General features: G+C 41.4%; 1 protein-coding gene across 3 annotated transcripts in view; it reads right to left on the bottom strand.

The window, feature by feature from the left end:
• Positions 1 to 1983: 1983 nt before the first annotated feature.
• Positions 1984 to 16853, bottom strand: part of osbpl9 (oxysterol binding protein-like 9) — a 34215-nt gene continuing 19345 nt past the window's right edge. For 2 of the 3 annotated variants that reach the window (XM_036521029.1, XM_036521032.1), the window contains 19 exons: positions 16568 to 16615; positions 16065 to 16094; positions 15912 to 15962; positions 15364 to 15402; positions 13698 to 13791; positions 11872 to 11976; positions 10419 to 10578; positions 9427 to 9539; positions 7713 to 7831; positions 7427 to 7512; positions 7002 to 7179; positions 6687 to 6771; positions 6446 to 6556; positions 5588 to 5651; positions 5328 to 5468; positions 5048 to 5126; positions 4724 to 4815; positions 2571 to 2706; positions 1984 to 2227 (listed from right to left, as the gene is read on the bottom strand). In XM_036521029.1, coding sequence (XP_036376922.1) covers positions 2153 to 2227; positions 2571 to 2706; positions 4724 to 4815; positions 5048 to 5126; positions 5328 to 5468; positions 5588 to 5651; positions 6446 to 6556; positions 6687 to 6771; positions 7002 to 7179; positions 7427 to 7512; positions 7713 to 7831; positions 9427 to 9539; positions 10419 to 10578; positions 11872 to 11976; positions 13698 to 13791; positions 15364 to 15402; positions 15912 to 15962; positions 16065 to 16094; positions 16568 to 16615 — 1806 coding nt within the window. In that variant the 3' untranslated portion in view covers positions 1984 to 2152. The remainder of the gene's footprint in view (positions 2228 to 2570; positions 2707 to 4723; positions 4816 to 5047; positions 5127 to 5327; positions 5469 to 5587; positions 5652 to 6445; positions 6557 to 6686; positions 6772 to 7001; positions 7180 to 7426; positions 7513 to 7712; positions 7832 to 9426; positions 9540 to 10418; positions 10579 to 11871; positions 11977 to 13697; positions 13792 to 15363; positions 15403 to 15911; positions 15963 to 16064; positions 16095 to 16567; positions 16616 to 16853) is intronic. The other variant, XM_036521031.1, reaches the window with a different exon arrangement.

The raw sequence follows: 16853 nt of genomic DNA, 5'->3' as shown, positions 1-16853 counted from the left end.
GAGGCTCTCCTGTAGTGGTGATTGGTGACACCGGATTGTTTGGTAAAAGTGCATTAGAACAGAGTTTACCACTGGAAACCTCCAACCAACAATTAGCCCGAGTACTTTAATTGCAGACAGCATTTCTGCTATGTACTTGAAGCTGATCAGTTTAAATTATATGTATTTTACACATGAAAAGGCCTTTTGCGTTTAACAACTTACTATTCTAAAGCAGTTTTTTCCCAAATATTTGCATGGATGAGAGAGGAGAGAGAAAATAAATCACAAATACCTTTAAAGTGTAGGTTCTGCACACTGCATAACGGTTTCTGTTTTTGTGAAATATCAAACTGTTAAATAAAGAGGTAAACTCAAAACAAATTCAATGAGGTTTAATATTCTGCATCAATGAACATCTGGTACAATCAATGGTTATGATTTGAAGAAAATGCAAAATAAAAAATACATTTTGTTTTGATTGCTCTTTTCAAGCAAGGGATAGGTGAAATGAATGGCAAGGCCTCAATTTAATATTCATTTACAAAAACATAACATGAAAAAGAAAATATAATGGCTTTTGAGTTCACAATCTCCGCAAATTCCATTACAGAAGATACAGTATATTGCCTATTTAAGACTGGAAAAAAAAGAAAAATCCACCTTGACTATTTATACCGTTTGATTAAAAACAGGTAATAATATTTGGGTCTTCACTGTAAGCAGATTCCATGCCTTGGATGTATTCAGCACAAATCTGCACGAAAAGACTACCAAAGAGTATTGCCACTTCTCATATGATCTATAGATTCTCCTCAGGACTATACAGAACGGTCAGCTCATCACCCATTCAAGTTGCTGATTATTAACTAAATTTCATGGGGAAGCTGACAGAACCAAAGCCTTCAGATGAAAAACATTGGTCACTATTTTTCCAATTTTCTAAATGGAGGTAAACTGTTGAAAAGAATCCATGAAGGCAACTCCTGTCCTCAAGAGAAACGGGTATTTCGTTTTCATTCCTACACATCTGTTTATTAAGATTAAAAACTAGCTATTTTAATTTAACTTTTTTCAAGGTCTTAGGTAGCACAGCCAAACCCTTGTGGGCAAGCACTGATCACCCCTGCAACAGTCTAAAAAAGGCAGACGGCAGGACGCTGTGCTCTCCAGCAGGCTTAGATGGTGTGCAACATTAATTCTAGAGCAAAGGTCACATGGCCGTGAGTTTTATTGATTGAATCTTGACATTCTAGCTTCTTCCCGTAAACCTAGCCTTTCTGAAGTACTCGTGCAGTTACATGTTTACTTGTAAAAACAGTCTACGTTAATGAACAGCGGGAAAATCACATGGCATCCGTTTCTGAGTTTATTTTTTTTTAATAGTGTCAATCTTGCAAATGCAGCTTCCTCTGGTCCTCTTCAGTATACATGTCAAATGACTGCAGGAATTCAAATGGGAGGAAATCCAATTTATATACAGTACAACTTGTCCCAGTGTGAGAGGGGAGAGGGAAGGGTCTTGGTGTGTGACCAGTGAGTTCATATCCCTAGATAGCTACTACTGCCAGATCCAAAGAAAGAAAAAAAAAAAAGAAACTGAACATAAGAATAATATATAATATATAAATATATATATTTATATTTATATATATATATACAGCTGTAACTAGCTGTAGGCAGGCCAGGTTGTTCCCCCCTTGGTTCCACCGATAAGGCCTTTGAACTCCTGCAGATCCAGCCTTCATTCCTCAGTCACCAGTTTCCCTGAGATACAGAACGCTGTCGTTTTCAAGGTTTGTTCGATCTAAACACCGCCACCCCCCTCTTTCTGGGGGGAAAAAAAAGACAGAGCCTCAGGGGACCTTCCTGCCAGATTACGGGTGCTTGTTTGTGTCGGAGAGGCGCTTCTATTCCAGTTTTTTTGTTTTGTTTTTGAAGGGGGATGGGAGGTGGAGGTGGTGGATGTGGGGTTGGCAGAACACATTTTTATATTGGAGAAGTTTTTTTGTAGAAGTTTTTTTCTTGTTTTTCATATATATATATTTTATTTTGAAAATGCAAAGCTGAGTACATGTTCTATTAGCAGTCACTGAAAGGCTTGGATGGGAAGTGGTTTGTAAAGGAGTTCTTATTAAGACTCGTTTTGCATCCGGGGGCCTCCACGCCTCACTCAGTGCCTTTGCGCTGCCGTTCTCTTCAGCAGGGGCTCGTCATACACCCAGCACTCGCCGTCCTCGTGAAACAACTGCGGGAATCCAAAACAAGCACAATCATGAATCAATCATTTGCACAGCACTGCTCCACATTTAAAGTGATGTGGAAACTATGTTTTCCATCAATGACGGAAACACTCTTAAGTCTATACAAAACCAGTGGTGCCTGTTCTGGAGAGGCATTAAGAGAGGGGCTAATGACCACTTTAACACCCCTTCCCTGTTCCTATTCCAAAATGACTGAGTACAAAGACAAACTATTGTTACATGTTAACTGTATCTACACAACAATTTCAATACAATAGTTAGTCATCTGCCCCACTAGGGTTGTGTTGCATATGTCTGGGCAGTTACATCAAAAACCATCCTCCTTACCCTGGTCTCCCACTGCATCTCCTTTTCCTTCCTCTCCCGTGCCTCTGCTCTCTGCTTCTCCTCCAGCCGGTGCTTGGCTTCTGTGGCTGCGTCAATATCCTTCAGCTTTAGGTTAGTGGTCACATCCTTCCACAGCCTGAGAGAAAGAAACAGAGATTGAGAGCTTTGCCTACAGCTGTTAGATTCACTAAACCGATTCCGGTAACATAAACATTCTTATACTATATGACTCCTGTGCTGCATTAGATACTGTATCACAACATACTCCCTAACTATATGGAAGTCCTGTGGCTCAACTGGTAGTCCTTATCTTGTTGACTTGATTTGACTGATGGACAGCAATTGTACCAAATATAAAACCAGATTCATATGTCTGCCTCTCAAAGTGTCCCTCAAGGTTTTGTTCCATTACTGCTCATATTCTATTTGCTTCTCCTTAGCCATAAATACAGAACCATTGTTTGAGGTTCCACAGTTATCTAGCTGATAAATAAATCTAAAAGTATTCAAACCTACCAGAATAACTTTATTCTGTAATTACAAATGTGGATTGTAATTCAATCCACAGCTACTACAGCTCAGTAGTGGTAAGAATGAAGTCCTGCTTATGACACAGTTTTCTGTTTTCCGTTTGCTTGCCGCTCCCTCTTTTTTCCTAGTTTTTATGATCGACAACTGTGTGACCTCAGGCTCATCCCACCATGACAGCTGGGAACTTAGGCCAAAAAAATTGAACCCTCAAATACACCTGCACACCAATGCAACTATTTTTGCACCAAAACTACCCAGAGCAGTTCAGCAAATTGGAGGCTAACTGGAGGGTGGCTTCTGCTACACCAGCTTCATCTGAGCAACCTTCAGGTGCCAAACGGGTCACAGGGTGCCAACAGTCGTGTGATGAGGGGACCCTGGCCGACCTACCCACCCCTATCCCTAGAAAAATGAGGACAATTTGTTCTGCCGCTTTGGGTTCTTTATCTTTATCGTCAGATGACCAATTTAGACCCCAGGTGATTTTGAAAAAAATTAATTCACATGTAATTGTTAATTGCTTTATTCCACAAACTCCTTTGAAGCTCACATAAAAATCACCCAGTCTTCTTTAACTTGAGACAGATGTTTCTAATGAAAAATGTTTCTAAGTGACATGGTAGCGGAAACACTCATCCATGCCTTTGTTGCCTCCTGGTTTGACAAATGCAGGTCAATGCAATGCAGATATTTGTGTATCGGCTAGAGCCTTGGATAGACTCCAGTATGTCCAGAACTCCACTGCCAGGGGATTCAACCGTACAAAAGGCTGGAAACATAAACCCCCACACTATACAAGTTGCACTGACTGCCAGTTAGATTCTGGATCCAAGACAAAATTGTCCTCTCATCATACAAATTTCTTCATGGCTTTTACCCACCTGACTGTCTGACCTGATCTAAACATATACACCCACACATATGCTATGGTCTTCATTTGCTGGTAATGTAATCATGCCATCCTCAAAACCACAGTCTATGGGGAAACATGTATTTAACTGTGCTTCCTCAGAACTGTGGACTTCCCTTCCTCCTCATGACTGTGAATCCATGCACATCCACAATTTTAAATCCAAACGACCCATCTTCTTGTTTCTAGTCTATAGGCTTGTATTTAGGTGCATATTTTACTTTTAAAACTTCATGTTTTCCATGTCTGTTGCTGTTTATTACTAATTGTGTTTGAGTTTCTTGAGTGTTTCTCATAAATAATATGAATTGTAACTGTTGTTATGATACTCTAGAGCAGGAAGTGAGAAGAGTGTGACACAGAAGTACTGTTTTGTAAATAAAAAACAAGTGAAACCTTTAACCTTTAGAGGAGAGCATTGCAATACAAAGCAATTCCTTCATTCAAAAACATGTTACCTTTTCTTCCACATTCTCATTACACTATTACCATTTAGCAGACATTATTATCCAGAGCTACTTATACTACTAATAAAGTGGCATGTAAAGTTGCACAAACATGACACCGCTAACCACATATGAACAAGCTTCAATGCCAAACAGTGCTCAGGTCGCAAGTCTGTGCCTAGATGAACATGGAAACGCAACGCAAAATACACAACATTCTCAAAAAAAGGGGCTGAAATTTCAAATCGAATCAAATGGCTCCTCACCTGCGGGATTCATACTCCAGCTGGTCCTCCAGCTTCCTCACCTTCTTCTTGATGATGCCCATTTTCTTAGTGTCGATGAATAAAGAATTCTCCTGCACGAAGAGACACGGTAATTAGGCCCAAGCATTCCCCCTCACTGTCCCTTTATATTGCACAGAGATGTCTCAGGAACAATAAACTTCATGGAAATCTGACCCAAACATAAGAAACCTCCAACATTTAGTTTATTACCTCTGATTTTAAAAGTAGTCCCTATATGTACAAGTAGAAAAAATAAAGGACAAAAGCATGAATACTCTGGAAGACCTTACAGCCTCAACTCACCCCTGATGCCAACTTGGAGTACATCACTCCATTCCACTCTCCCTCAATGGAGCAGAAAGACTTCTTATCATTTGGAGCGCTGCCAACAGACAAACGTCTTGCATTATCACCACTGCCAAGTTAAGGGCACAAAATACATTTTCTTATGTGTGCTGATACGTCTAATAGAATGCATTTTTACAACAATCGCAACAAACTAAAAACAAAATAAGCACATAAAAATAACAGGCAATAACAGACCAACATGAATAGCCTCACTGGCTGCCATTTGGTGACTTACAAGATCTCAGCCGTTATCCTGTGCTTCTTGCCACCGTAGAAGGGCTTCGTGTGGAAAACAATGTTGGCGCTGTAGCCCGATTTTGAGCAGGAGATATTGCACTCCCCACCAAGCTCCACCCACGGGACTGTCAGGATTGACCTGGAGAGGACATCACCGTGTCAGACACACATTTCCCTTCCCGCACAGGCACAGGCACGGGCGCGGGCGCGGGCACTCAGGACAAAGACAAAACGCGCAGCCTGAGCGGTGGGGCCTACCTCCCATAGCCGTTGGGGAAGGTGAGGATGTAGTGCTCATCGTGCTCCAGACAGGTCACACAGCCTGTGGGGAGAAAAAGGAATGAAGCAGAGCCTTGGAGCACTTCTTTTCCTGACAGAAGAGCCATACTGCAGTGTACTGTCAGCGGATGGAAAACCTCAGGAGAAGCTCTGATTAATTTTACATTGGGTCTGCCTAGCAGATGCTCTTATCCAAGAGCAATTTACATAGCTTACAATTTTTTTTTAAACATATTATCCACTTATACAGATGGACATTTACAGAGGCAATTTGTGTTAAATGCCAGTAGATTCCCCTCTGGGAATATAACCAGCAGCCTTTGGGTTAACCTTTGGATTAATAGTGCTGTAGAGCCAAAACCAGGCTAGCAGCGGCTGCAGCCAAAGTTGGCTGACCCAATACAGCATGACTGCTTGGCCAGTGCATCACCCACAACTAAAGCTGCAGCACATGATATTGACCTGAATACTGGCAGCCCAGACAGAGACGTCCAGCTGGACTTGCTGTGGTTTTTTCTGAAAAACCCTAGAATCCTTGTTTGCAGTAAACAATTCTGCTTCAACTTGCTGTTGTCTAGATATTAGCAGGAAGCTTCTGGAACTGGCTTCTAACCCATCATCAAATATTGGATAAATTTTAACAAATTTCAGGACTACTGATCTCCACAAGTCAGGTGATGGTTATAAAAATATTCACAAGAAACTGAACCTGCCAGCATCCATTATCAAGCAGAAGTCATTCATGTATGGTTTACACAGTGCTTGAAAAGATATAAAAAGCAAGGACAGTATTTTTACAAGTAGATTTCTAAGAAAGCAAACAACATGGTCCCTCACCTTGGCCAATATTATGGACTCCAATAGACATCCCCAGGAACTTTGACTTGGTCCAGATGTGGGCGTTGAACTGGATCTTTTTGCTGAAACACTCGGCGTAGAATGCAGATACTGCCAGAAGGAAGAGAGGAAACAGAAAGGTTCACGCTGACTGCCTAACACAGCAACAACATCCTCATCTCTCCTGTAGAGCGGGCCTCTGACAGGCAGTCGAGCGGATGCATATTCACAGAGGACTCACTGGGGGGGTGATGCGAGACCTGCTCAGCAACGAAAGACACACTGTTCTTCCCACACCATGGCACGGGGCCCTCCGACATGGTCTCCTAGGGGGTTAGAGAGAGAGAGAGAGAGAGGGGGGCCTTGGTTAGATTTTACACTCGGATCTTTCTTGATTTCTCTATTTGTGCTGTAAGTCGCTCTGGTTAAGAGTGCCTGCTAAATGCATGTAATGTAGTGTAATGTAATGTAACAGATTTGTTAATGAGAGGTGTCAGGCAGGCAGGCAGCTTGGCCCTCCCTGCAAGGCTGTGGACTCCGCAGAGTCTGCACTCACCGCTGCGGCTGTGTCCTCTCCCTCAGTAGGCAGGTCCCAGTGGCAGAAGAAGACCTCTCCCAGGATGGGGTTGTAAGGCTTCTTGGCCACCGATCCTTTCCGTCCCGCGTGAAAGGCCGAGAGGTACCACTTCACCACCTGCACCATGCGGTCCTTGGGGTCCGGCTGGTCTGCGATACTGTGACACGCAGGGCAAGACACACGTAACGGGAGTCACAGGGGGGAAAGGCAAACGGTTTACGACACATGAGAAAATGCGGTAATTTTTGTATGCATCATTGCATGGGTGCTGGGAGAGAAGCAGAAACATGAAAACATTTCTTAATATTCTCAAACTGACAACAATGTCATCAGCTTGAGGACCTGTGTAGGGGAGATAGTCAACCAAATATCATAACATCTTTATTTTAAAATAATGACCTTACCTGACAAACAAATCCGGATGTGCGAAGAAGTCAGCGTACATCTCCAGCAATGACCTCCTCTCCAGGATAAAGGTTGGCAGGACGACCTGAGGAAAAGGGATGAGATCAAATGACACCTGAGCACACAAACTGGGCCAGACGGAAGTGTATCAAGTATACAGAGAAGTGTGCCAAAGACAAGAAGTGCTGAACTGAATTGAACAGAAAGCACAATAATAAGAATAAGAATAATAATAAGAAGAATATAGCCAGACCAGTCTAGTACAATATGGAGGGGGGGGTTTACCTTGGTGAGATCCATGCCCAGCCGCACCTGGGACAGCAGGTGCATGATGACACTCTTGTGCTCCTCCACCGATTCGCCCTCGCCATCATCATCACGGTCATCGTGGCTGTCAAATTGGTCTAGCAACAACAACATCTGTGTCACTAATATGGAACAATACACTTCTAGAAGAACGGTTTGAACAATAATCAACACAAATGAACCAGAGGACATGTGCAGTCTCTACTCCACTGCACTCTCAATCACTGCCTAAAGATGAGATTAAGATTAGTTAACACACTACAAAAAACCCTCAAACTTATATGTATGTGACTGTATTAGGCAGTTTTATGTACACAATTAAGTGACTTAAACCACCATATATTGCATAGAGGACTCAGACCTGTCTCAGATCCTAAACAGTAATGACTATTCAATTAGTTATTGAATTAATTTGGAGAAAACAAAAATAAGATGCCCAACACAAACAGCATTTTAATTCTCTCAAAAGATAATTATAGTCTAATTATTGGTATCTTGTCAGATAGACTATATAGACTTCATTATAGACTATGGAATTATATAAATTATATTATATGGACTATAATTCTAAGAGCTTTGTCCACAGTGCACAGATTCCTCTCATCCTCTGCTAGGTAGGAGCTTCCTGTTTGGTGCAAAATAAATTGAACAAGACAGTTGATGGGGGTAGCAAAGCAGTGTGTTACATTCACGATCGGCATACCTCAGTGCAAACATCACACCTTACATATTCCACAGAAGAGAAGCTACCCTACAAAGCCATTGTATACAGAAAATACTCCACCCACACCCAGGGCACAGGAACTCAACGGTTCTTGTTATGAGTTAAGCTCTGACCTCGATTTTTTTCCACAAAGCACTCAGTTGCTGAAGAACATAAAATGTGCTGTTCCCTTATTCTTTGTACACAGCTGAGATAATTTCTTTTCTACTTTGGTATAAATTTGTGATTTTGAGTCTTTGATCATAGAAAGCTGTATGTTACACGACTAACAGACTTGTTTTCTGAGAAGGGTGAAGAAAGTGTTTTGAAAAAAAAAAACCTAACACAAATCAACACCACAGAGTGATTATTATGAGATTAGGAACACCACATTCTCTCCAGGAGTAAGAATTTCCAGGCACTATTCAAATGTCTGAACCAACAGTGTTCAGGTGATGATAAAATGGGGCCAACAACCCAGGGAGAGAGTCTGACATCTTGGTTAATACTGAACAAGTGTTTTTGGGAAAACTGTGTAGCAACAACAACAGGCATGGGCACTAAAACACCTGGCTGCCCTGAGGTAGTGAGTAACACACTGATAAACATAGAGTAACATAGTAAATTAACTGGAAAGTGCTACGTGACAGTAAAAGAAGGATTGATTTATTAGAAATCACTAAATGTCCCCATTATACCAAAACACAATGTATATTATGAGTTTCTGCTGTTTGTGGTTTTATTTTACATCTCATGCCTGTTTTCCCCTTTCAGTTCCATGTAGGAAAAAAAAAGAAGGAACTGAAACCAAAAATGTCCCTTCCACAGAGAAAAGTGAACAGATACTATTTCAAACAGGGACACTGTTGTGACCTTGGATGCCTGTGAATAGGGTTCCTCTTCTCTATAATCTTTAGAATTAGCTAGGACACTGTGTATAGGTGTGTGTGTGTGTGTGTGTGTGTGTGTGTGTGTGTGAGAGAACAGTACCCGCGTCGGTGGTGCCATTGGACATGGAGGAGTTGAGGGACTCGTTGGTGTCTGGTCGTTTCAGGGCTGTTCCTGTGCCAGCATGAGGCAGTGCAGCCGGAGTCCTAGATGTGCTGAGGACAGAGCACAGAGGAGAGAAGAGAACAGTTATGACAGATGAAGTCATTTAGCAGCAAAACCTTCTCAGATTCAACCACAGACTGCTTGTGGAAGCAGAGTGCTTTTTCCAGTGTGTCTCGGTTACATTCGCTGAATGAGATTTTAACTGGACTCGAACTCTTCTTTGTCCATAACACCTCTGACATATACACCAACAACACAAACACAAACCAAACAAACAAACCATCTTCAATTCATCCAGACAATATCTGGTCCCACAAAGGAATCCTATCCACTCATTAACCATTAATTAGACATTGCAGTCCTAAACAGTTAAACGTTCATTTAATGAGTTCTAAAATGCAGACACAGTGGTGCTGAAACATACATAAAATGACTGCACTTAATGCTTTGGTGGAATGAATGAAGCTAGGTACACAGTGGACCTCAGGTTTGAAACCGGAGAAGCTTTGCTCTATTCATACTGAAACGAGGGAACTTCCTAAAGTCATGTGAAATACTTCTACATTCACATAAAACATGAACATGATTCTCTAATCATCCTCATAGATGCTGGGAAGAACACACAATGAGCCATATCTCTGCCCACAAACAACCTCAATGTCTGGATATTGAAATATGAACGATGTTTTATTTCCAAACCCATTAACGTTTCTAAAAGGGTTGCATAGTATTGTGAAAACTAAATCCATACTCGGATCCGCATAACACAAAAATGGTATCGACCTGCTCATTAGAAATCACAAACTGAGGATCCAATGACAAGATCCCGCTGGGCTTGACCTTAGGCCTCTCCTTTTGTATTACACAAAGAACATGCGGGTCAAAGGTGAGACAAATTCTGTGCTGTCTGCCACGCAGGTGACACTCACTCCATGCAATGCTTGGGGGAGGTACTGCTCTGATAGAACTCGTCTGCATCGTAAAATTCGTCCTCGCTGCTGGAGTAGGAGAAGTCCGGGACGGTGTTGGAGGAGAGGTTGATGTGACTTGGAGAGGTAACACTGCTGCTGGGGGCAGACGGGCCGCTGCCTAAAACAGAGAGAAGCACAGCAGCGTGTTACTGACTTCCGAACCCAGCGGCAATATTACTTCCATCAGGTCACTTCTATTGACTGCAGTAGCGTTCAAAACAAAACAGGAAATCATGCACATGTATCGCCTGACAATGGTGACTCACAGCGTCACCTGGCTCCACGGTTTCAGACAGGTTCTTACGTTCACAGTATCCCTTCACCACTCTCATCTGTAAATTTCTCTGGCATTTGACTTGCATGGCAATTTCCTCTGCCTGCTCTTCCTCTCCCGTACGGCAGGATTTGCTGCTGTACGTTTCCTTACTGCAAGCTACAGCACTTTTTTTCACCATTTCAGCAGAAGCACAAACAGCTTATTCCCTCAGAGCAGCTGGAGAGCTAATGACTTAAGGAGGTATTATGTGATGCACGTCCCCTCTGTAACACTGGCCTTCCATTCCTTTTTAATAGCACAGCCTATTTCTGCTTGAGAGTAGATAATGCGTACATGACAATCATAAAAGCTAAATCTAATCAGCGGTACTTAAAAATATAAGGATACAATCCCTTTAAAGAAAGCCATATTTCACACTGTATTTCTTTCATGTGAAATGTAAATGGGAGTACATTTTATCATCTGTACTTTACTGTTCGAATGATGCCCTTACCAGAATAGCTTTTGAAAATGCCTTCTAGTGGTTACAATTTTCACATGAAAGAGGAATAGTGGAGCAGACTCTTGTTCCTTGCCAGTATGGGCTAGACTGGACTGTGTGTTCATGAATGTGTATAGATGCCAAATTCAGAGATAACAACAGCATGTGCCAAGCGCTCTATGAAAAAACATTTACAATCATTAAAAACATGCAAATCTGTGTCATTTTGCTTGACACGGGTAAGAGTTTGTTATAACAGAATGTCCAGGGCTTAAAAGGCGACACATCCCAGCAAAACACGGTAACACCTCCATATTTTTTAAATTGGTCTATCAAAAAATTTGACAATGATGACATACAACATTGTGAATATCAAATGAGAAATAATCCAGAATCACAATCAATAATATCTTCAAAGTTCTGAATTTAGCACAACACACATCACTGCTGACATCCATTTATTCAGTAAATACACAAATGTAAAAAAAATAAAACCAGTCAAGTTATTTAGCAACACTAAGTGTGTTTGTGTGTGTGTGTGTATGTGTGTGTGTGTGTGTGTGTGTGTGTCTGTGCTGTTGGATGTGAGTGTGTATATGTATATATGTGTGTATAAGACCCTGGTGTATATGTAGAGGAGACTGTAGGATTACCTGTGCTGTTGGGGGTGGGGGTCTGCAGGCTGCCCACCACTGTAACCACTGGCCCCACAGGCAGAGACGAGGGCCTCTGCTCTGTCTTACACATCTGGGCGTTATCTACAAAACCAAGGGAGGTAAACACCACTCAAACTTTGCACAAAAAGGACAATAAGACTACAGCCTTGCTGCCATAAAGACCTTGCTGAGTTGTAACTGGGAGAAGACCTTCAAAGGTGCAGAGAGACACATGAAGCTGTCAAACAGCTGCAGTCGCATTGACTGGATGTAACGGTCAGCCACATTATTAATGACAGGCAGAGAAATGACCATATCCTGCAAACTGCATGGAGGCAATGAATATTGATTGCACTGCATTTCAGAGTCCCTGAAAGAGGGACACAGAGAAGTAGTAGAGGGGTTTGAACATCAAATGCCGTTTCATTAGGAACAGGAGGTAACATTTCAGGAGATAAAATTCTGTAACAAATAAAACACATCCAAGTTAACACATATGACAAAACATCTTCAACCTTTTACAAAACAGAGCAACCACACATAAGTAGGCATGAGATGACATGGCATTATTTTGAATTGTGCAAAATTAGAAAGTGACAAAATGTTATGTGGCCCTAAGAACACCAAATTCCCATGTGACTTATAACTGGGTAGAACGTAATTCACCCCCCCCCCCCCCCCCCCCAAAATATGATGTCAGTGGAATTTTTACCTTCTTTACTCATTCTGTCCATTTGTACTCAGCAATGTCGTGACAAACGGTACTGAGATATAATGGGTAAATGGAATTTCATACATCGTTTTTAATATCATTGTGCATTTAAAGACATAAATATTGTAACTGATCCATTAAAACTAAGAGTTAAGTTACCAAAGATGGAAACATTTACCATCTCTTCTGAGAAGTAAATAGCGTCTGTAGTGAGCCTGCAGCTGAACTCTACTGTGTAACATTAATCTGAAATAAACAACGCTGACTTTTTAATTTTGGTGTGAGCATCTGTGTGAGCATTTTCTTACTTTATGTAGACTCTAGCTAAGTATAGCCATTTATGGACCTGTTTTATAAAACCGATATGGTACTCTAAGCCGTGGTACATCATGATTAGCAGTGGCAAATGCCAGGCTAAGATTTCTCTTCTGTATAGTCTCTCCTTGGTAATGAATAAAAAGATTTCAGCCTGATGTTTATCAGCCAAACATAATGAGCTCCAAGTGTTTATCAGAAGAGACCATGCTGTAGGTCAGAGTCAGGCCACAGCAGGTGGGACACTGCTGCTCCCCCTTAGAGGAACACATTTTCCTTGACTACACAACTAAATGCAAACTGTAAAAAAAAAAAATCCTGACTCAGTCTGGATTAAACAGGAAAAATAAGTAATTTAAGGAAGAAAACTATAAATATTGTAATCATTTTTACAATCGAATATAATCAAATTGAATAATATAATTTGTTTTAAACGTGTGTAATGGTTAATCATAAATTATTTGATTTTTTTGTAATGTATTGTAATGTATTTTGGTAATATTCACTGAACGTACCTCATGACAATAAAGCATACTGAACTGACTTGCATTGAGCAAACCAAGCAATTTCCCCTAAGGAATTTCAAGATCTGTTGTCCCACCTAAATTTCGATGAGATATTAGATTTGAAATTAAACTTTGCTACTGTGATTAAAAAAAAAAAAGAAGAAACTCAATCAGACGATGATTCCAATATTGCAGACGGGGTTGTATCTGGGGAGGATGACAGCACTGCGGGCACGGTTACAGAGAACAGCAGCACACGACACAGCTGAGAGCCCCGCTGTTGCACATACCTGTGGGGAGGGTAGACTGCGTTGGCATGGTGCTGACTACAGAGGACTCCAGGGGATTGGGCTGAAAAATCCCATCCACTGGGTTGATGGTGCTCTGCACAGAGGACAAAGAGAATGCAGTGAAAAGGATAGAGCAGCAGGAGGAAGACACTCAACCTGAGGGGAGTTCTGCCACAAAGCTGGAGCCCTGTAACTGCGAATGTGGATATGGCTCAGAATCAGACAACACAAGCAGTACAAAGTGTTGCTGCCACACCAGAACAGCTGAGCAGAGAAGATAACATTCTGGCCTGTTGCCTCAGGAGCAGACAATGATGTCTCCACTTCCTTATTACTAAAGCAAACAATATTGTAATTACCAGTAAAACAACTCAAAACAGTGCAACATTTATAAACCACATATACTACCGTATACTATGCTCATACAGGTATAGGCTATATGCTGCAACAGTGTCAAGCCACATACTCATGTGATTAGAAATCCACAGAGGTAAGGCATTTCTCATCTATTCTAGCTGGGCTCTCTGTGTATCAATCTTAAGGACTGGACACAGTATTTTTTAACTTAGTGACCAAAAAAAACTTGAACTGTTGTTCCCACCCTACCCTATATCCCACCAGTCCACACCACTGTGTAAAGCATGCTGAGGAGAGGTCAGAAAGACAGCAGCATCATATACAGAACGTGCAAGCCAGAGTATTCACTCGCCCCCTTTCAGGTAGACGGATGTCAACCCTTCGTCACGGAGATCAAGGAAAACAAAGAATAAACACATGCAGTAAAGTAAGGCAAGTCTATAGTTTGATGTTTGAGGAGTCCACAGTTTGATGTTTGAGAAGTTCAGTCAGTGTGATTTGGAGAGGGTGTTTCTTCTGTTGGGTTTAAATATTTTCCACTGCCCATGTCGCTCTGACAAAAAAAGCAGTGTGGCCCAGCCCTGATTAGAAGTCATGTCTGTCAGAGAGGTGTGGTCTCATTGGGTTGAGATAAAAATCACCAGGCTTTGCCAGGTCAAGACTCACACAGGGGAGGGGAAGGTCATCCCACTGGAGAGCCTCTGGGCCTGCACATATCCATGGACTTCACACGAACACCAAATTCTACTATTTGTCTGCAGATTATTTTGGTCATTAATTCTTTTAGGGGAACTTTCTGCATTCTTTTAATCTGTTGTGAGCACCACGGCTCTGTTCTCACTCAGAGCTTTTTTTCTCAGAGGACTTTTCTGGATAAAGGAAGATTTCACAAATGTTGCATGAGCAAATGACCAGTCTTAAGGATTTGGTGCTTCTGAAACAGCCAAAGGTGTTTCTGCAACAGCCAAAATATGGGTATAAAAAATTGTTTCAATAACAGTATACAATATATTTCAACTCTTAAACTTGATGTTTGCAGCAAGTTGGTAAGAGAAAACGGACAGCTGGGGAATGTTGTTTCTAAGTGTTCCAGAGACAAAGGCACAGAATCCTCCACCAACTGAAGAAAAGGAAAGAATTGTGAGAGAGGGAAAAAATGTCATCACACAGTGGAAATCACGAGGCAAGCACTACTTCTGCATCTCAGGCATCCGATTTTATGATTTTTCAAAAGAATTAGTTGGAAAAGAGGATGGAGACTTTATCGGTTTTGTGCTTTCTTTAATGATCAGAGAATGTCAAAACTTACTATCAGTCCGTTTGCGTGCTGTTGTTCGTTATTCTGATCCTTAAAATTTTGAAAAGAAAACATTTGAAAAGACGTATCTGTTAATGAAAAATGTTGACAGAATTGGGAATAGAATAATATGATATTCTGTTTCGCATACAAAACCTGATGAAAAGAAAAAGAAACACATAAAAATTGTACAGGGTGGTCCAAATTTGAACCAGTCTCAGAGTCTCAAACCCTTGGGAGTTGCAGAATATATTTTTGTCAGTGGGTGTGAAAAAGAGGTTTAGGCTGATGCTAATGAAGGGCACAGGGCGTTTATTTTGAGCTCTGTGGTTCTCCAGTGTATGTGTGAAGACCACCTTGGTCCACCGCAATGCGATCCTGGTAGAATGGGGCAAAGTGACCCCAGTAAACCGCTCGCAATGGTGAGACACAACCCAGGAGGCACTACTGAAGCTAAAAAAAAGCTGTTCACAAACCAAAAACCCTTTACTGCAACTGTGTGAGCATGATGCGTGGAGTACACAAAAGTGTGAGTCAATGGAATTAAATAAGGCTTTTACCTTGGCAATCTGCAGCAATACAATACAGTGCTTGATGGATTCTACCATACTCTGAAAACAAAAAAGATCATTGTGAATTTAGGGTTTCATTCTCGTTTACCAAGATCCTTCAGCTACATTCAACAAATATACATCAAGTCAAATGACACTCACACAGGTTGTTTCCTTTAGGTTCTCAATTTTCTGTAAGAAAAAAAATGAAAAGACATGTTACACTGGGGCGACTACTGAGGGGCCATTTTAAATGTTTCTATATTTGATATGTTTCCATAAATCTCATGCTGTGGGATGCAGGAACATAGCTGTCGGAGGGAGCAAATCCACTCAACTGGCTCTTCATTTCTACAGTGAAACACTCTCCATCAATTGCTTCAATACCTTTGTTTATAAAATCTTGGCTAGAGAACAACAAATCTTTTATTCCAGCTGTGTTTGGCACTAAAAAAATACAAAAAGTAGTTCATCAATTATAGGGCTCAGTGATTCAGCACAATGAAGCTAGACTCCGCATCTCTCTATTCAATATAAACAGTAGTGTATATCTAAAGAGCAACTTGGCCTTTTGCATTTATGGATTCAAATGTTTCACTAGCACTGCTCTTCGAAAGTCTCGCCCATTTGATTCGAACAGTGCAAGTAAAGGGGAGACCACTTACTCTGCGTGACTCATCTTCTTTGCAGTCCTTGAGTTTTTCATCGAAAAGCTGTAATATTGAGGGATGGGGGATGAGAAAGGATGAGAGAGAGAGAGAGAGAGAGAGAAAAGGGGGGCAGAAAGAGAGAGTAGATGATGTTGCCCATCAGGTCCAGTATCCAACATTAGGGCTGATGCTTCTGTAATATTGTAATTGCTATTCTGAATTGTGGTAGCAGAGACACTAAGTGGCAACAGGGATCTTCCGTTCATCTGTGAGCAAAGGCTGGGCTGAAGCAGATTCAGCC

This window comes from Megalops cyprinoides, chromosome 2, assembly GCF_013368585.1.
Source record: "Megalops cyprinoides isolate fMegCyp1 chromosome 2, fMegCyp1.pri, whole genome shotgun sequence".
NCBI classification, from domain to species: domain Eukaryota; kingdom Metazoa; phylum Chordata; class Actinopteri; order Elopiformes; family Megalopidae; genus Megalops; species Megalops cyprinoides.
This window is presented reverse-complemented; position numbering and strand designations above follow the sequence as displayed.